General features: G+C 49.3%; 2 protein-coding genes and 1 long non-coding RNA gene across 6 annotated transcripts; 1 reads left to right on the forward strand and 2 right to left on the reverse strand.

The window, feature by feature from the left end:
- Window positions 1-2,369: 2,369 nt before the first annotated feature.
- On the reverse strand, window positions 2,370-11,132 carry SF3B6 (splicing factor 3b subunit 6). Its single transcript, XM_028517276.2, has 4 exons — window positions 10,898-11,132; window positions 7,649-7,767; window positions 3,047-3,185; window positions 2,370-2,894 (listed from the first exon to the last, which is right to left on the reverse strand). The coding sequence occupies exons 1-4, from the start codon at window positions 10,925-10,927 to the stop codon at window positions 2,805-2,807; spliced, it is 378 nt and encodes a 125-aa protein (XP_028373077.1). The 5' UTR covers window positions 10,928-11,132; the 3' UTR covers window positions 2,370-2,804.
- Window positions 11,133-11,847: 715 nt separating this feature from the next.
- TP53I3 (tumor protein p53 inducible protein 3) lies at window positions 11,848-19,054 on the reverse strand. 4 transcript variants are annotated; one of them, XM_036027717.1, is made up of 6 exons: window positions 18,758-19,054; window positions 16,801-16,943; window positions 15,422-15,689; window positions 14,003-14,215; window positions 12,943-13,166; window positions 11,848-12,188 (listed from the first exon to the last, which is right to left on the reverse strand). In XM_036027717.1, the coding sequence occupies exons 2-6, from the start codon at window positions 16,936-16,938 to the stop codon at window positions 12,006-12,008; spliced, it is 1,026 nt and encodes a 341-aa protein (XP_035883610.1). In that variant the 5' UTR covers window positions 16,939-16,943; window positions 18,758-19,054; the 3' UTR covers window positions 11,848-12,005. The 4 variants fall into 4 exon arrangements, with proteins under 4 accessions (XP_035883610.1, XP_035883611.1, XP_035883609.1 ...); XM_036027718.1 differs by having other exon boundaries at window positions 18,754-19,054; XM_036027716.1 differs by lacking the exon at window positions 18,758-19,054 and adding an exon at window positions 18,539-18,683.
- LOC118501034 lies at window positions 16,462-18,379 on the forward strand. Its single transcript, XR_004903602.1, has 2 exons — window positions 16,462-16,602; window positions 17,057-18,379. It is a non-coding gene; the product is annotated as an uncharacterized LOC118501034 (long non-coding RNA).
- Window positions 19,055-19,318: the final 264 nt, after the last annotated feature.

A 19,318-nucleotide genomic window follows, 5' to 3' on the forward strand; every position in this document is an offset into this window, starting at 1 on the left:
TTGGGGAATTACTTCAGAGAATAATGTATGATTTGTATTGTTTCCACTTATATTGCTTAATTTTTTTTTTAAAGATTTTATTTATTTATTTTTAGAGAGGGAAGGGAGGGAGATAGAGAGAGAAACATCAATGTGCAGCTGCCAGGGGCTGTGGCCTGCAACCCAGGCATGCGCCCTGACTGGGAATCGAACCTGCGATGCTTTGGTTCGCAGCCCGCGCTCAATCCACTGAGCTACGCCAGCCAGGGCTATACTGCTTAATTTAATCATTTACTGCAACTCATGGAAATCCCAGGTTAGGCTTTAAGATCAGCCCACTTACTGGTGTGCTCGTGCAAGGGGCCTGGGGCAGTGTGGCTGCGACTCCTCGGTCGGCACAGCTTCCACGCACAGTGCGGCTGCTTCTGTCAGTGGTGACTCTTGTGTTAAGATTGAGGAGGGGCTGGGAACAGGTGCCGTTTCCTTCCCAGACTCATGACGTCATATATGACATGGGGCCACATCACCTTGGCTACTTCGTCTGCCCCTTTTGTCTCCAGGAAGTCCTGGATGCACGCCTCTGCCAAGGCCGGAGAAGTGAGAAGGGGCAGCGCTCCAGGATGGAGACGGTGAAACGAGAAAGGGCTGCCTGGCTTTGGTCACCCAGTCCTCGGGCTCACTGCCACCGTAGACCTAGACCCGCCGCAGGGCACTGCACTCACTCCTTTCCGGGCTGTTTCCCTCAGAATGCCTCACTCCCCACTTTCTTCCACGACACAAATGTCTGTGATAATTTCTTAGAACCCAGCCTGTCTTCTCATGTGTTCTGCTGTGACACCAATAGGACAACTAAAAATGGCACCAAGGGCCACTGCAGGTGACCACTATGGAGCCATACAGGAGCTCTCAGCCTAGAGGATGTACAGCCTACCTGGTAAAAGGAGACACCCACTAAGAACCAGCACAAACAAATAAAAAAATGCAAATACCTACAGGCTAGTTCGTGGAGAGGACATATTCGGCCATGCAGCTCTGCTTTACTGGCACCCTTAAAAGATGACGCAGAGAACTATGGTGCAGTGTGCTAGCGAGTTTGAACTGTCCTGTGACAGCCACTGAAAGCTGTTAAGCAGGACAGTGATGAGCTGTCATATTGGCCATTTTCAAACTTCCAGCCGTTACATTCTCCAGTCATAGAAAATCTCAGAAACTCAAAACCTAACCTGGAAGCATGTAAAGGTGCTCTGGCACACGTGTGTGCACGTACACGTGTACAATCTTCCCCTGAACCCTAAAAGCAGTTGGAAAACTAAGCCTCACGTGTCTGGTGCAGGCAGCCGACGGTAGCTACAGCCTCAGCACCTCATCACACACAGACCTGGCACCAGTAGGTTCTCCATCTTCGTCCATTAAACTAAACTTCTTTTACCCTGACTGGGGCAGGCGACAGAGCCGCCAGACAATTACAGGGAATTTTTAAAAACTCTTTAGACATGTCACGCTCTAAGTGAGTGTCATTTGTTTTCCCCTTACAAAAAAGTCTTTTAGAAAATTCCTTTTTACACAAATTCCTTTTTACTTGTGTAAATACCTAAAGCACATCATGCATTACAAAAATTAATATAGAATTCACAAAAGCATTCATGAGAAAATTACGGCTGTGGCTCCTTTGTCGTCTGCCTGCCCTTCTCAGAAATGAATCTTCTACAGTGCTTTCAAAAAGCACTCAGACACAATAAATAAGACAATTATTTCATTTTCAATAGAAGGCTTTGAGAAGACAGTACAAAAGTATAAAATAGCCTATTTTCTTAAAGTAATAACAGATTTCAAAGCTAACTGTATTTAAAAGTAGAATAGATGTTCTTTGTCCATTTAAATGATTCAGTCCTTATACCCTTCAAGTTCTGGGTTATAGTTTCATATAAGTATACAGAAATAAAATTAGTCTCTGATTTTCTATTTGGCCCATGCCTCAACTACGAAAGGAAAATTATAGCTACCCCTCCAAGCTGCCAAGCTCTGATAAATGTGGTAATAACTGTGTTATTTCCATGCCATGGAGCACATGATTTTAAGAATAAGCACCATGTAATTTTTTATAGCAAAGATATACTATGAATAAAGGTCCAAAATATACATGACATTTATTAACTAAATGGAAAGACTACATTAATACAATCTTAGACAAGAAAAAACCACCAACACTCCCCAAGCTGCTTGCTCCTGAGTTGCTAGCCATGTGCTGCCTGTCGCCTGAATGGCCATTTCCAGAACAGACCTCTGTTCTAAGCACAGGGGCACCCACAGTGACAAGGGGGTTTTGTTAACTGTGAAGCAAGCACTACTCAAGTGCACTGGCACGGTCAGTGACTGGCTGATGCCACAGCAACTTTTCACATAAGCATTTTATTTACTGAACCCACGTGAGCCTCAGCCCCGTCTCTGCAAGGTGGAGCTGTCTTCCCACAGTGGGTCGTTAGGAAGACTTCGTCACTAACAGCCGACCAACGACAGCACTCGGGCACGCTCCCAGATGGCCCAGCCTCCAGGACCACCTCCCACCAAATAATTCCTGATATGGTTCAACTGTTGTTTTTCTCCCCCTGGGATCACACAGGAGAAAGTTGAACAGAAAACACTGGCATGTTTTACAAAAAGCTACATGTTTACTAACAATATCTTCTAACATGTATTAAAGTTTCAGGCAGGTCATTTGGAACATCAAATAAAAAATTACAAGATCTGTATCAATTAAAAACGAAAAAAGGCTAGTTGTGGTGATTCACGGGGGTTTCAGTCCAAAATGAAAATGCAGAAAGCATTTACTTTGGTGGATCTGTGTTGATGCCATATTTCTCCTTGAGAAGCTTCAACTGTTCTTCCTTCTTCTTTGTGTCCATCTTCTGAAATGCCTGAAAATGCGGCAAGCACCAAAGTTATGAGTCGCCCATCTCCAGCGAAACGAACTGCACCAACAGCACCCATCTCCCCTCTCGGTGCAGCTCGGCACTGCTTCTTACATGGGCTCCCGCCCGCCCCCGACAAGAACCGCGGCCACACTTACCCTGTTGGCATTATAGTACAGAACCACAAGGTATCTGTTACAAACGTTGAATCCCGACAGGTGATCACATGCATTCTTGGCATCAAAGATGTCTTCATAGACTACGTATGCCGTCCCTCTAGTTTCAGGTGTGTTCCCCCTGCAGAAGTGAATCAGACAATTCAGTACACATTCACCTGAAAACCATCAGCGGAAACAAACATTATGGGTAGGTATGCCGGGTAACCCTGGGATTGCTCGACTCAGGTAATTTTCATTTTTACGTAAAACTGCTACGGGTTAGACTTACTGTTCCAGCAAGAACACTAACAGAACTACTAAAGCAGTAATGACAAAGAACTAGCTTGAAACTTTGTCATGGTCTTCACGTTCTCATCTTCCCTTCTTCCATACCAAGAGCCAGTTTTCATCTCACACTGAAAGTAAGTACCGAGAGTGACGGTCTTCCCAGTCAGCGGCGTCGGACCGGGGCTTCTCTTGCTGTGCATTTACACCACAGAACCACACTCCGCTCACCGCACCACCACCTGCAAACCAGTACCTTGTCCCCAACGATTCAGATCTCCCCCCAATTTTAGTTTTAATTCTTAAAGATAAGACGATCTCCTCAATGCCAGAAACACGTTTCTGGGCAATAATTCACCAAGGTTTATTAAATCCATAAAAATAAAATCTATTTTATTTTGTGGGAGTAGGGGTGGAGAGGAAGTCCCTACATGAAGACGGCAACATTCTAAATGAGATATACGTAAGAAAACAACCAACCACCATCCTTTATGGCCAGAAAAGCACATCCTCCTAAGTGGAGAGAGTTACTGTAGTTTCTCCCACTTTTTCTTTTAAAAGCCTGCCTTTTAAAGTGCAATAGTCAGCTCCTTCCTTTCATATTCATTTTTAACACAGTCTGCATTGTCATGCATTAACCCCCCCACCCCCCCCAACCCCCCACTGGCTGGGGGAAAGGGCTGGGCTTCTGTAGAGACGAGTAGAAGCGTGCTTGTGGGCAGGGTTCCCCGAGAGCCAGGGCAGCACACAGAAAAGCTGCTGGAAGTGGAAGCTGGACCTTGCTCACCGATATGGGGCTGCTGTTCAACTCTTCCCCTCACCTCACCGGCTTCCATCAGGGGAGCAGGCAGGGAAGTATGCGGAGCAACGACCTGCAGGCAGCAGATGGCCACGTGCTTGTCAGTGGGGACGGTGGGCAGGCGGAGACCCGACTCAGCGATGCTCCGCTGTGATAGAGATGGAGCCCTTGCCTCCATCTGTGTGCCAGCCACCCAGTGCAGCTGAGAAACAGCGTTTAAGACTGTGGTCTGCCGCAGTCCCGCACAGGGTCAAGGAAACGGAGCGGGCCTCGGGAAGGGGAGACACCTTGCCCAGGTTTGATCTAGGATGAGACCCCTGTCTTGGGCCCAGGCAGAGCTTGTGCTTTCTGTGAAGGGGACAGGACAGGCACGGAGTGCCGGGGTGGTCGGAGGTGCGGTGTCCCTGAATGTGCTCCACTACCTGGCTGCGTGTGCTTGGGGAGGGGTTTTACGACACTCTTTACTCTGGGGAGTCTAACAACTTTTGGAGTTTTGGCTTTCAATCTTATGGAAACTGGGGACTGCCCCCCCCGCCCCCACCTGCCAAACACTGTCCCAAAGATTTTCCACTTAATTAGGTGGACAAAAAAAGTCCACCTAATTTTTCTTTGGAATGAAAACAAAAAATAACTTTAGGATTTTAAGTTCCCGAGGGCAAAGATCTCCCCCGTCTTACTTACCCCCCCAGTGCTGAGCGACTGCAAGGGCCAGTCAGAAGGGGGAGACGGAGACCTCCTCTCTCTCGCCTCCTTTCCCCAGGACGCCAACAAAGCAAAGCAAAAGCAGGTCCCTTTCTCCCTCTCACATCTTCTTAGGAAGAAGAGGGATAGGCACTAACCACATCTTAAAGACTCTTCATCTTAAGTGCACCAGCCCTAATTATCACCCTATCATCTCGAGAACCACACTATAATTTGAATTTTTAAAAGCATGTACTTGGTAGCTGCTATGCGTTCGGCACTAAGTCATCATTATTTTCTTGAATGGCGGTAAAAGTGGGAGCAGAGATAAGGATGCCTAATCATGTACCTTCATCTCACTGAGCTCCGGCTGCTTCGTGTGCCCAACAGCGACACAAGGCCCTATCACACCCCCATGCTACACGGGGATTTAAGCTCTAATAGTCAAAAGAGGCCACAAGTAAGAAAGGGCTTAAAAAGTTCAAAGCGCCATGCCAGTGTCTGCTACATGCCAGGCGAGGGGCCCATCACCCCAGTCTGCCCAAGGCTGTCCAGTTTTTAGCACTGAAAGTTCACGTCCTAGAAAACCCCTGGGTCCTGGGCAAATGGGGGAGGCCAGTCACCCTAGTGCTGGTGCCAGTACGCCACAAAGCCTGGGCACAGCAACGGGACAGAAAAACCTCTGTTCCTTAACCTTGAATTTAGACCCGAGCTCCTGCACACCAAACCCATCTCTAACTTTGCTGATGGAAGCATCTCTTAATTGTGTATGATCAATATATTTTGTAATACCTTCATAGATCAGTCACAGCCCCACTACCATTTTACATATTACTCACTCACTCACATACACTGGGTGGCTACCACACATCAGGCACGAGACTCGACAACAGAGAGTGCAAAGAATACACGGCACCTGCCCTGGAGGAGCTCGCAGGCTGGCAGGAGGAACAAGGGAGTGCACAGGCAGCAAAAGCAAGTGTTGACCAAGAAGAGATGTTTCTAGAAGGTGCTACGGCAACACAGAGAAGGGTGGTGAATGCAGAATGGGAAGGAGATACTCAATGACAGAGTGCTGTCACGGGCATGTCCAATTTGGTCCTCAATACAATTCTTTTGACAGATCAGCTTAGGAAGACTGTATTCATAGGTAACTGAAGCTCAAGGAGGTGGAATATTTTGTGCAGTTTTACATGGCCAACAGGTGCCCAGTCAGTATTTGAACCCAGGTCCTAACCAATTCAGGAACTTTAGGAAGCAGTACACCATACTGTCACGTCCGGAACGGAGTTTCTTAGCCTACAGTCTGCGCGCCCACTGAAACCAGATGCAGAATGCTGTGTGCACTGTTCTGTGGGAAGGGTCCAGAGCTTTTACCACATATTCAAAGGATTAAGACTTCCTAAAACGCACAGCTGGTCTGCACCACTTCACCCTCACCCCCATTTCAGTGTCGATGATGACACATTTCCAGCTGTTGGTTCGCTTCCTGGAGGGGCAGTGATCATTTTACAGGAGTGTCCTCAAGATCTGAGAGTTCTAAAAGAAAAGGCTCTCCAGTCATGAAAGTACATTTATTAAGGTGTTTTGGGAGCATCTGAGATCTTGCTTCCCTGTGGCATGGTGTCAGTCTGGCTCAAATAAACTCAGAGGAGGGAGGGAGGGAGGGAGGGGAAAGGAAGAAAGAAAGAGAAAGAGAAAGAGAGAGAGAGAGAGAGAGGAGAGAGAGAGAGAGAGAGGGAGGGAGGGAGGGAGGGAGGGAGGGAGGGAGGGAGGAGAAGGAAGGAAGGAAGAGGGAGGGAGGGAGGGAGAGATACTCCATCTAAAAAAAGCCTTAGCTCTTTCAAGTGGACTCTTACATAGCCGGCCCATTTATATTAGTGAGTGGGACAGTGCCTGTGTAGCATAGAAATTTAATTTAGAATCAGAAGATGTTCTTACTAAACAGCTGTGTGAAGCTAGAAAGCTACTTCTACTCTGTGGGCCCTGACAGTCCCATCTGGGAAACAGACATGGGACCGCCTCCACACAGGGCTGAGTGATGGAGACACACACAGAAGCAGCTATTACAACCAATGGCATTTGGTAGATAGTCCAGAAATATCACTTGAAAGTATGAGCCCTTCAATTTAAATGTGGATTTAGTTGACATTAAGACAAAACATGAATTGGTGTTATAATTATCCCCCCCCACACTTTTTTTTTAGCATTGTTTTTCTTTATATGGTAGCACTGTAATTAATATGACTTTTCCTTTATTTCTCCAAATGACACTATATTGCTTTGGGAAAAAAACAAACAAACAAAAAAAAAAAAACCAGAGACTTGCTGAGTAAGCATATTTTTAAAGAGCAGATTAGGGGAAGGGTCCCCTATACTTTTACATCTTCCACAGAAAGCTATTACTGGACAAAAAATCATTTTTCTCAGTTACTTCTATGTCCCTTTACTCAGTGTATTCAGAAATTCCGGAGTTGGTAAAGGAGACAATGAAGATTATTGGGAGAATCGGAGTTAATGCAAATAGAAAACAGAGCATAGTACGTGACTCTACAAATAGTAGGTAAGCAATAAAGTGTTAGTTCCTTCTCCTCCCTTCCAGTCCCCTCAAACCATTCATTTTCTGTAATTTCACAACCAGTTGGCTCTTACTGAGCTGGACCATGAGGGTCTCAAAAGGTCTTTTTCCCTTAAAAACAAAACAAAACAAACTCCCTGGCTTCAGTCTATTAGCCTCGAGGCTCTTGGGTAGGCCCTGCTGTCAGCTCTAATTCCTAGACCTTAGATCACACAATCATTTTATATAAATGACATTTCAAAAGTCTTAGTAAACTCACACTCTGATTTGACGAATTGGTCCATATTTCCCAAATATATCATACATTTCTTCAGCAGTGATTTTGTAAGGCAAATTTCTTATATACAAAATCCGATTTACTTCAGGTGGAAGTCGAATCTAAAATGAGAAATATGTATTGTCACTATAATCAGGAGAAAGTGCTACCATTTAATAAAATTCTCATAATAAACAAGAAATTCTTATAATAAAAATAAATTAATTAATTTAAAAAAGCCAAGCCCTGGCCCAGTAGCCCCATTGGTTGGAGCATCATCCTGTGCACCAAAAAGGTTGTGGGTCTGATCCCCAGCCAGGGCACAACCTAGGTCGCGGATTTAACCCCCAGTTGGGGACCGTATGGGATGCAACCAATCAACGTTTCTCTCTCCCTTCCTCTCTAAAAATCAATAAACATATCCTCAGGTGAGGATTTAGAAAGGAAAAAGCCAAGAATCAGAATCTGATACTACTGAAAATGGCATGCTTTCTAGAAAAGCAATGAGGCATGGTTTTAGGAAAGACTATTAGTAGGAACTAATGAGGGGCTACTACAAAAGCCAGGCTTTCTGTCAATACACTTATTACTTATTTCTTTATTTTTGATCACCAGTAAGGCTGGTTTCTTTTATTCCCCAGGCGAGCAGTTTGCTTATGTACTGCCATCATTACACAAAACAAAATACTTGGCTACCTTCTCGTTAATTCAGCAAGTATTTACTGAGCACCGTCTCTATGAATGCACCAGGCTAGGTAGCATCGGGGTTACACAGTGAAGGAACAAAGACCAGGTTTCCGCCTTCCCCAAACTTGCTAGCTCTCTCCTATCCTATCTTGCTTTCTTTTCCTCCTTCAGTCCAGCACCTGGAAAGAGGAAGTCTACAGTCACTGCCTCCTACTCTTCAGACACTGGTCCACCTACCACAATCCAGCTTCCAACCCAAAACTGATGGAAGTGCTTTTACACACTAAGACCTTTTACTCGCAGCATTCAACTCTCATCATACTTAACTTCTCTGAGCCTCTGACACTATTAACTGTGACTCTCTCGATCCTCTTTATTTCCTTGGCTTTCTCCTAATTCTCTGGCTAGTTCTTCCTACTCTTCTTTGGCTTTAAAATATGCTCTTCCAGCACTGGCCAGGTAACTCAGCTGGTTAGAGTGCCATCCAACACACCAAGGTTGCAGGATTGATCCCTGGGCAGGGCACATACAAGAATCAGCCACTGAATGCATGGATAAGTGGAACAACAAATCCATGTTTCCCTCTCTCTTTCTAAAATCAACTTTTAAAAAATATGCTCTTCCACATTAGACTTTTTGTCTTGACCCTTTGTATAAACCCCCCTTAACTCTACACTTCCACCCTCTGTCTCCTAACCACAACATAATTTCCACACTGAATTGATGACACTCAAATATGTATCTCCCATCCAGATTCTGGGCTCCTTATTAACATGTTCAGTTACATAATAGACATTAATTTGCTCACTATTAAACTAGCAACTATGCCAGGCATTAAGCTGTGTTGTATAAATGGAAGAATATTGTACTTATTCCTTGCCCCCAAACTAGTAGTGGTGACAAATGGTAAACAAGTAAGTATCATAAAGTTTTAGATTTTAAAGTTCAAGGGTACGTTCAAATAGATAATCAGATTCCCAGCCAGGGTACATTCCTAGGTTGCAGGCCATAACTCCCAGCAACCACACATTGATGTTTCTCTCTCTCTCTCTCTCTCCCTCCCTCCCTTCTCTAAAAATAAATTAAAAATAAAAATCTTTAAAAAAATAGATAGTCAACACTGTCTATCCCAGTATATTTCACTGGTACATCTGCTTTCTCATGCTGCAAGAACACTCTATCACACTGCCTCCTCACACCTCACCACTACCACTCCCTCTCATATCCGAGTTGGGCTGTATTCTCTACCCTGCCCATACTACGAGAATGACCTTAGCTCTTGCTTACTGGAAAAAATAAATATGACCAAATGCTAAGGGCCCTATATTCATATTACTGAACCTGCCAATCTGCATTCACCCATATGCACCCACTTTCCCTCTCAGTACCATGCCGACCCCTCATCTACTCCAAACCTCTCCTGAACTTAAGCCACTTTCCTCCTGCATCATCAGTTTTACCCACTTACTAGATCATGACCACTGGCATACAAATACACCTTATATCACGCATCTTAAAAAAAAAAGTTATCATCCGATTTCTCTTCTTCCTGTTTACATGAAAACTTGGGCGAATTGTCTCCACTTTTTCAACTCCCCCTGCCTTTCATCCCACCGCAAATAAGTTCCCTCCACTGAGATGCAAATCATCAAGGTCACCAAAATGCTCCACCTCACCATATCCAATATCCATCTTCATCTGATACTTCTCAGCATCTCAGAGTTAAACACTCACTTTTAAAATTATTTATTTTTAGAGAGAGGGGGAGAGAGGGAAAAAGAGAGAGAAACATCAATGTGTGGTCGCCTCTCACATGTTCCCCACTGGGGACCTGGCCTGCAACCCAGGCATGTGCCCTGACTGGGAATCGAACCAGCGACCCTGTGGTTCACAGGCGGGTGCTCAATCAATCCACTGAGCCACACCAGCCAGGGCTCACTTTTTTGAGACCTTTTTTTAGGTTTAGGTTTCCATAACGCCCCGCTATCTAACATAAAAATGTAAGCAGCAGTGCTTTTGTTTTATTCACTGCTGTATCTCCAATACCTAGACTAGTGCCTGGCACGTAGTAGCTGTTCAATAAATATAACTGATGAATTGTTTCCTATCTCGCAAGTCTGGTACATTGTAGGTGCTCAAAAATACTGTCGAATTAAAACATGAAGGATCCAAAAAGCTCCCTGATGAGGAGACTACCAGGCTCCACTTGCCTGTTGACCATTAAGTTATTTACTGTGGAATCATCTGCGCTATTGCCGTTTAAGCCGAGAAGATCCTTCCGTTAGGTTCTAGGTACAAGTGAAGCAACAAAGGCTGCAGTGTTAATAGTATCACTAACACCAAGACAAGACGCTGAAGGAACTCTCAAAAGGGCTGGGAGCGGAAAGGTGACTCAAGAATATCTTTAAAAAAACCGGGCCAAGCTGAAACCCTCTCCAACAGCCTAGTACTTCCGGATTTCCTCGCCCGGGGAACGGATCAGGCCCAAGAAGGCTGTGAACCCCGCCGCCGAGAAAGCCCAGCAGCGAAGTCCTTCCCTCACGGGCAGAAATCTCCAACACTCACGTTCGCTCTTTTAGCCGCTTGCATCGCCATCTTGGCGGGCTGATCAGGTTACCGCAGCAAACACTAGAATTCCTCCTTACTCCTCCGGAGTTCGCTCAGCTTTGAGCCCAACACGGCGACAAACGCAGGAAATCAACATCCAGACTCTGCCGGAAGCTGTCATACAACACGCCGGAATACCTCCCACTCTCGAGGGGTCGTGTTGACGCAGCATCCACGTCCGAAAAGAGTCCGGGGCAAAAGGAGCCCGGGTTAGCTATTAGGCCGGAAGATTGAAAGGCGACGGACCAGGACGCTTCCGGGCAACGGACGGAGAGGGGCGGGGCCTAGGTTTAAGAAAGGAAGGTGTTGCCCTGGCTGGCGCTCAGTGGATTGAGCGCGGGCTGCGAACCAAAGTGTCCCAGGTTCGATTCCCAGCCAGGGTACTTGCCTTGGTTGCAGGCCATGGCCCCCAGCAACCGCATATTGATGTTTCTCTCTCTCTCTCCCCCCTCCCTCCCTTCCCTCTCTAAAAATAAATCTAAAAAAAAAAAGAAAGGGAGGTGTTTCTGCCTGGGCGACCCTCAGAAGAGGAAGCTGGACGGAGGGGGCGGGGCCTGAGGAGAGCGGCTAGAGGTGGGGCTACTCAGGTGAGTTCCGGAAGGGGCGGGGCTTGGCGTGAATCCCTCGGTTGCTGGGAATGCGCGGCGGGTACCTAGAACCCGTGGGTGGCCCGGACCCCTGGTGGTTCGCGAAGGGGCATCTACAGGGTCGTTGTAATCACGTACGCGGGACCCTGGCGCAGCCCTGAAGATCGCGTGTCGGCTGACCTGGTCTCGCCTGTGATCCCCGCGTTCAATGCCCATCCCGTCCCGTCTCCCACCTCATCCCCGCCCAGTTGGCCTCAGTCCGCGCACTGGGATCGCCCATCGTGAGCCGGCTGCCTTTTGAATACACTCGGTTTATTTCCTTAGAACAGCTGTACACCGATCGATTGACGAGGCCCAGGGAGGCCCAGAGGGTTACATGTGGGCCTGGGGTAGCGGCTGGCCTCTTGTCTGCATACAGTGAATTTTCCACGAGCTTGCTCTGGGAAGGCCCGAGGTGCCGTTCCCTGTACTGTGCTCCTTCACTGGGGCAGCTCCAGGACGATTTTGCCCACGTTCTGATTACTCTCCATGTACTTATGGGCCTCTTGGATTTCGGCCACCGGGTAGACTCGGTCCACGACCGGCCGCAGACGATGGGTACTCTCCGTGGAGAAGTGGGGCACAACTTGTTCCGTAAAAGTCTTCACCAGCATTTGCTTGTACTAAGATAAGGAAAGGGAGACCGTCAGCCGGGACAGAGGCCTTACCTTGCCACTGCTCGTCGGGCTTAGCCTTTGCGCTTGCTCTGAAATGTGTACCCATCTGAAAAAGCACACAGGGGTACCTGACCCCTTCATCACCAGCGTGTATGTGCGTGCCCCCAAATGTGTAACTCTGTTCTGTACCAGGTAAAGGCTGAAGCCTGGAGTAAAATATTAGTGTTACTGACAGCCTGAGGAGTTTTGTGGTTTTTTTTTTTTAAATAAAGGGTTCAAGCAGGAGGCAGCCACAGACAGACCTTAGACAGGCTCAGTTCAAAAGGGGTGTTTAAGCTCTGCTCTCCCGGTTAGTGTGAAACCTTATGTTGGGAAACATTCCCAAAGCTGACACAGGGGTTTCAGGTTGCAGGTAGAGGCTTCTTTACCAAAGAGGCTTTCTTAGCCTCTTGAAAAGAGTCGTGCCTTTTAAAACAAAGTCTTGGAACTATTAAAAGTACTTCCTAATATGGTCAATGCTTTGTTCATTCTGTTAGCCCCGGTCTCATACATGCAGGGTTAGCTGCCCTCCTTCCAAGATGTCGAAGCCTCTATTGACCAATCGTAATTAGTTCTGTGAAACTGGCTAACTGTTCATCCACAGAGAGGCAGGTTTCTGCTTAGGCTTCCTCCCTTAGGATGTGGCATTTCTCCCATTCTTTGGGGTCATGGAAATGCATCACCCTTCTCTGGGGAAGTTTTCTTTCCACTCATCACTCACCTTCTTGTCCCTAGATCTCAGCAGACTGCTGATGAGGCTTCCTCGTTTAAAAAGCAGTTTGGAAAGTAGAGGCCCATTGACTTCGTTTCCTCCCAGCAGACCGTAGAGAACCCAGCGACCGTCAACAGCCAGGCAGTTGACATTTTTCTCCCAGTAGGATCCTCCTATGCAGTCTAGAATAAGGTTGATTCCAGCACCTTCCATGTGAAACACAATTTGTGATGCTAGTCAGGCACAGAAAGCTTGGGGCAAAATAAGGTTCCATGGTGTACTGGTGCACATACAGGTATAAGTAAATACAGGTACCAGTGGTACCTCTGTAGTTTGGAACTGCATATAGAAACATTGTGAACCTACGTAGGTTAGGTAGCTGAGCTCTGTCATACATACGTGAACTAGTTCATCTTTTATGATCTCTAGCCACAGCCAGTGGGAAAGGGGGCAACGATATGATCTGGTGCCCACATAACCCCACTGGCTCCTAGGCATGAGTGAGAACAGAACAGGGGAGGTCCACCCCAGGCTACAGGGCAGGCCAGGAGTTCACAGCTAGGTGATGAAGTGTCTGCACTGGATCGTTTGAATTGTAGCTCTGCTAGCTTCGGTGTCATCTCTCCTTTTTGATTCATGGAAAAGGATGTGCCAAAAATATTCAAATTTGGCTTTGGAATACAGAGGCTTATCCATTTGGGAAGCTACCACCTTGACCCTACCACACCACCTCCAAACTGGTCTCTACCCCATACCTCCTTTTAACTCACTGTGTGCCAGCTGGTTGGGATTAAGAGGTCCTGGATAATTCTGGGCCAGCTCTTGTATGGCCAGTTTCTAAAATGTGTGTGAATCATATTACAAGAATACACATGGAAACTGTCTTTGTCCTAAATACTGCCCGCCTGTTTCCAGAGGTCAAACACCAGAGTAGTAGAACTTGACCAGGGCAGCTGTTGTGCATTTGGCAGGGGCCAGACGGGTCTAGACTCTGGCTACTTAGAGGCTGGTGAGGATTTTATTTAATCATCTCTGAAATTCCTGCTGAGCTGCAGAAATGGCTGTTTACCTTCGGTGAATTTCATTGCTGCTTCAGAGAAATCCTCTTCTTTGTAATTGAATCCGGCAGCTGCTCCAAGTTTTTCTGCCATTTGAATCTTGTCTTGGGAGCCAACTGTGACCAGAGGAACGGCTCCAGCTAGCCGGGTGAGTTGGATGGCCGCTGTGCCCACCCCACTTACTCCTGCGTGGATTAGCACAGAGTCTCCGGCCTGAACATTTCCTGTGACAGAAAGGATAGGGAACCACTCTGTTTACTTTGCAACTGCTACACATGGTCCACATGGGCATATTCCATCGTGATTGCCTGGCTCTGGGACCACCAAATGCCACATGTCTTGCTCACTTTCGAGAACATATTGGTAGTTCTTTTTTGTCTTAGTGCCTCTGGTCAAAGTGGGAAAACATCTTTTGAAAGTTACTAGCAGTCACATCTCTGGGGTTCCTATGAAATAACACCAAAACGCCCATCTCTGACCTGAACCTGCTAAGTAAGAATAACCACCGTTCCCACCATCACTGCCAGAAGCCAGTCCCTCTTCAGTCTGAACTGGGCCTCCAGCCAACTTCACTAATCCAGGCACTCACCAGCCACCAGGCTCCTCTTTCTAAAAAGGAGTTTTCATTATGTCACTTTGTCCCCAAAATGTAATGTGGCCCTTGATGGGCTTTTGCATCAAGTCCACACAGCCTGCAGTTCAGGGCGACCACGATCTAGTCCCAGCCTCCTCGTGAAAACAAGTGATAATTGTCACCTTCACTTCTGAGCGGAGCAGCCAGACCCACCTTTCTCCCTCACAAAGGGAGGAAAACACGCTGCCTTAGACCACTGTGCCTGCCGTCCGTCCGTGACGACTCTGCCCCCCTTCAAGTCCTTCTCTCCCAGAAAGCCTTCTCTGACCACCTTTGCCCACACCCTCCTGAACTTGACGGTTGTCTAATTTTTGTGACAGCTTTGTCTTCCCCATTCCTCTGAGCTCCATCGGGAGTCTTTTTGGGCTCCCTCACATGGTGTCTTGGCTAGCCTCAGTGGGGGTGAGGAGGGATGACAGTCGACTGAACGGCCCTGCTGCTGTGCGGGGGCTCCCAGAGAGAAGCCCAGCCTGACTTCGAGGAGCTGGGATGACTGGGGGGCCAGCGGTGTGAAGATGAGCACAGGCCTTCTGCCAGGTGCTTCCCAGGCTTGTTTTCTCCCTGACAACCATGACTTTCAGCCTCACCTGTCAAGCAATTGCTAAAACGGAATGAGGACATGACACTCCTGGGGGTACAGCCGGGGGAGGTGCTGGGTTTAGGTACGGCTCAGTGGCCAGGACACAGCTGCCCTGGACGACTACTGGGTTTTGAGGTGGCTAAGACAGGAAGGAACTGAGCCGCGTTGTATGGAGTAAGCATGGCGGTGGGGGAGGGGGAGGGGGAGGCTCCTCACCCACAAGATGTAACAGCTGGAAGGCGGTGAGCCAGGCCTCTGGGATGGCTGCGGCCTGGGCCATGGTCAGTCCTGCTGGGATGGGCATGAGGAACCCCTCAGGGACAGTGGCATATTGAGCCTGAGCCCCACCAGGCAGCAGAGCCATGACTGGGTCCCCGATCTTCCAGTGCCCCTGGCAGCCAGGCCCCAGCTCTGCCACGTGTCCAGACGCCTCAACTCCCAAGATGGTGCTGGCTCCCGGGGGTGGGGCATATTGGCCCTGTCTCTGCAGAGAGAGGGGTGCACTGAGTGATGAGCACGATCAGAAATCTGTGTATCACGGTCCCTGGCCCTCTTCCGATGGCCACACCCCCTTTTCTCCAACAGAAAATTTAGAATAAAGTCAGGGCTTTTTTTTTAAGGCAGGAAAAGAGAGAGGAGAGGTCATTTGTTTCATGCAAATAAGAGACAGTAGATCAGATAATCAGTGGATGCCACAACTAGTAAGGTCTTCAGCTTTTCCCTTCATCTAAATCCCCTGTTGTACAAATGGAGAAACTGAGACCCGGGCAAGGAAATGCCTGGTCCAGGGTTGCAAAGTAAACTAGTAGCAGGACGAGGAACAAAACCATGGACTGCTAAATGGTAGGTCTCGAGTATCAAGTGCCGAGCTCTGTACTTACTCATCGGGATCCTCAGAGGCCTCTGACCAGGGCTGTGGACCAGAGGGGCTGGACGACGAATATGCACCAGAGCCATTGGAGGAGCTTTTTCAGAATACACATGCCTGGGTCCTGGTCATGCAAATTTAGAAAGAATGCCCCAGGTGATCCTGGCGTGCATTTCTCAGTCACTCCAGCCAGTGCCCGTTGGTTCAGTTTAGCTCTTCAAATAGCAGGCAGGAGGAGAGTTTGAGTACTGCTCCCTGCCCGCCCTGGGACCCTCAGAGTGGAGAGAGTGCAGACACAGAGGCCTCCCTTGGAATCACAGCCCCCAGGGTTAGCGGGGTGGTGGTCTTGGATGTCTCGCCTAACCCGCTGGGCTCTCAGTTTCTCAGTTCCTTTCCCCGTGGACTATGAAGGTGAGCAGGGCTGCCTGCTGGGTCAGTGAGACAGAGCGTGGCCTGACCCCACCCCCTCCAGCAAATGTAATCCCCTCTTCTTATCTGGGAGGCCGAGCACACTGTGGATTGACTCAGGGTGGGTTCTGCTTTGCAAATACCGCGTCCCTGTGTTTTGTGTAAGCAAAGGAGATTAAATGGCTGTAGGGCTCAGAACCCCCAGCACCCACACACGGCACACACCTCACAGGGGTGTTCCCGGCCGTGCCAAAGGTTATTCCTTATCTGCCGGCATGTTGACTGAAGGCTCTGGGGTCCCGCCCCGGTCCCCAAGTACCTGGAGTATGTCGGCCCGGTTCATGGCGCTGGCCGCCACCTTCAGGAGCACCTCTCCCTCTCCCGGGCTGGGCCTGGCCACCTCCTTCAGGTAGAGGTTCTCTGGTCCTCCTGGCTGGTCGAAGTGTACGGCTAACATGTTTCCTGGGGACTGCAGAGCAGAGCAAGGCAGGGGGCTCGAGGAACGTAGCGCAGAAACCTTATTTTCTTTAATCTGGCCTCTTAAATTTTATTTTTTTTCCTTTGACTCAAACTAGCCTCACCGAGGTCCTGGGTCTAGTGGCTACTGCGACAGAGTGACACTTAGTATCTTGGCCTCAGTTGTGCTCTGGCTCTGGACCCAGGAGAGGAGAACAGTTCCCCAGAACAAGCCTTGAGAAGTAGGACAGGACGTGGCTGACGTCAGGACCAGGTGCCGTGATTGAGGGCCGCACCCCAGCACCCACCAATCGCTCAAGACCAGGACCCAAGCTCCTTCAGTCACCATGACTGGTGACTTTTCCCTGTACAGGGTGGGGCCAGAGTAGGCTTGGGGTGTGGCAAAACTAGGGTTAGAGTCGTCCGTGTGGAAAATAATACAATAAGTAATAATAGTACAGGAATAAATTATGCTTTGCTTACTCAGAGCTGGAGCCCTACTGTTACCCTACCCTGTATGATCCACCCCCTGGAAGCCGTCGGAGGGTCAGGTTTGAGCACGAACTACTCTGGTGGGTGCAGGCCAAGGACCCCGCCAGTCCGGGACCGGGACCATGACCACAGTGCCCGGGCCCACATCGAGGGCCCCTGCCTGCCAGCCCCTGCCACCGGCCACCTTTCCTCAGTTTCCTCGGAGTCTGGTCCCCTTCCCCCCTTCTTCTGAGGCCCTGGGTGGTCCAGACGGACCCCGTGCAGAGGACACAGATCGGGACAGGGTGAACGAGGCGGGGACAGTGGCCCTACCAGGTGGACACTGCGGAGCAGGAAAACCCTGGAGAGAGCGCAGGGGACACGTTCCGCTCCCCCCGAGTTGGAGTCGCCACCCTGCCTGTGTCAACTGGTGTAACTGCCCAGGAACCTAATTTTCTTTAACCCTGACTTTTCTTTTTAGTTGTTTTTTTTTTCCTTTGACTCAAACTGGCCTCACCAGGCACCCTGACTCACCCAGCAATCTCTCCCTTGCTGAATCATGAAGCCCTCAGGACAACGAGGTTCTGGGCAAGCACCAGCAGTCTTAGGATCAAGGTCCTGGGTCTAGTGATTACTGAGACGAAGTTAAACGTAGTATCTTGGCCTCAGTTGTGTTCTAGCTCCAGACCCAGGAAAGCAGAACAGCCCCACAGAGCCAGCCCTTGCGAAGCTGGGCAGAACAACTCCAAGGCTGAAATCAGCACCGGGTGCAGTGATGTGTGACCCCTACCCCAGCCCCCGCCAATCAGTACAGACCAGGACCCAAACTCCCTTAGTCACCATGACTAACGACTTTCCCCACTAATCCATCCCCTGGAAGCCACGCGGGAGCCAGGTCTTTGCGATGAGCTGCCTGTGACTCCTGGCGTGGCACCACCTCCTTGATAAATCCTTTCTTTCTCGGCTGCAAACTCCTGTTGGTGTCTCATGGGGCTTTGAAGCGCGCAGGCAAACGACCCCCTTCCAGCCGGTAACAGGAGGAGCACAGCGGCCCAAGTCCACGCTGCAGGGCTCCTGCCCCAGGGGCCTCATTCTGTCCTCTTTTGTGCAAGGTGTGCCCCGCCCCTCACCCCTTCCTCTGAGGTCCCAGCCTGTCCGGAGGACCCTGCACTGAGGACACAGACCGAGACAGGGTGAATGAGGTGGGCACGGCCTCACGGGGTGGACGCTGCGGAGCAGGAAAACCCTGGAGAGCAGGGAGCACATTCCACTCCCTCTGAGTTGAAATCAGCGCCCCCACCCCATCCGCCACCGCCGGACGGTCACCGGCGCCTGTGTGAGTTACCCAACTATTGGCTGCTCCAGATCGCGCGGCGCGGCCCTGCGATCCCTGCGGACCCTTGGAGCAGACCCCCGGAGCCCTGGCACTGCCTGGCAGCGAGCCGTGGACCTGTGGGTGGGAAGCTGGGCAGCGGGGCAGCGCGCAAGGGGTGGGGCAGACCAGGACCAACCCCCTTCCTCCCTTCCGTTTCCTCCCTCCCTCCTTAAAATGCAAAGCCGGTGACAGCAAAGAGATTTCCTTTCCTCTGAGCCTCTGGAAACTAGTCTTTCTCTCGGTTTGGCAGGAAATGCTGTTCCCACCTCTTACTGCAAGAAGAGAAAACTTCCCTCTCTCTCTTTCGAGGGAACTGGACCTGAGCTCCGCCCATTTCCCCGGGTCAGGCCAGGGTCAGGCCAGGCTGTAGCCCAGTTACGCCGCGGGTCTGGCGTCCTGCCCTTCCTGAGCCCAGGCATCTCGAGTAGGACGGGCAAGGAGTGTGGTGCTCAGAGAAAAGGGGAGTAGGAGCAAAAAAAAAAAAAAAAAAAAAAAGGAAGGAAAGGCAGTCCCGGGCTCCTCATCGCTGCTGCTC

Source organism: Phyllostomus discolor, chromosome 6 (assembly GCF_004126475.2).
Source record: "Phyllostomus discolor isolate MPI-MPIP mPhyDis1 chromosome 6, mPhyDis1.pri.v3, whole genome shotgun sequence".
Lineage (NCBI taxonomy): Eukaryota > Metazoa > Chordata > Mammalia > Chiroptera > Phyllostomidae > Phyllostomus > Phyllostomus discolor.

Bases quoted from the DNA above. Each gene is read 5' to 3' on its own strand.
- SF3B6 (XM_028517276.2), bottom strand. From the start codon at position 10,927: ATGGCGATGCAAGCGGCTAAAAGAGCGAAC. The intron at 3,186-7,648 runs GTGAGTTTACTA...TCACTTCTGCAG, and splicing joins CCAATTCGTCAAATCAGAGT to GGGGAACACACCTGAAACTA. The intron at 2,895-3,046 runs GTAAGTGTGGCC...CCGCATTTTCAG, and splicing joins TGTACTATAATGCCAACAGG to GCATTTCAGAAGATGGACAC.
- TP53I3 (XM_036027716.1), bottom strand. From the start codon at position 18,674: ATGTGCTCCCTGCTCTCCAGGGTTTTCCTGCTCCGCAGCGTCCACCCC. The intron at 16,944-18,538 runs GTGAGGGGCGGG...TGCAGTCCCCAG, and splicing joins CTGGGACCTCAGAGGAAGGG to GAAACATGTTAGCCGTACAC. The intron at 14,216-15,421 runs GTGAGGAGCCTC...TTTCTGTCACAG, and splicing joins CCAGCTGTTACATCTTGTGG to GAAATGTTCAGGCCGGAGAC.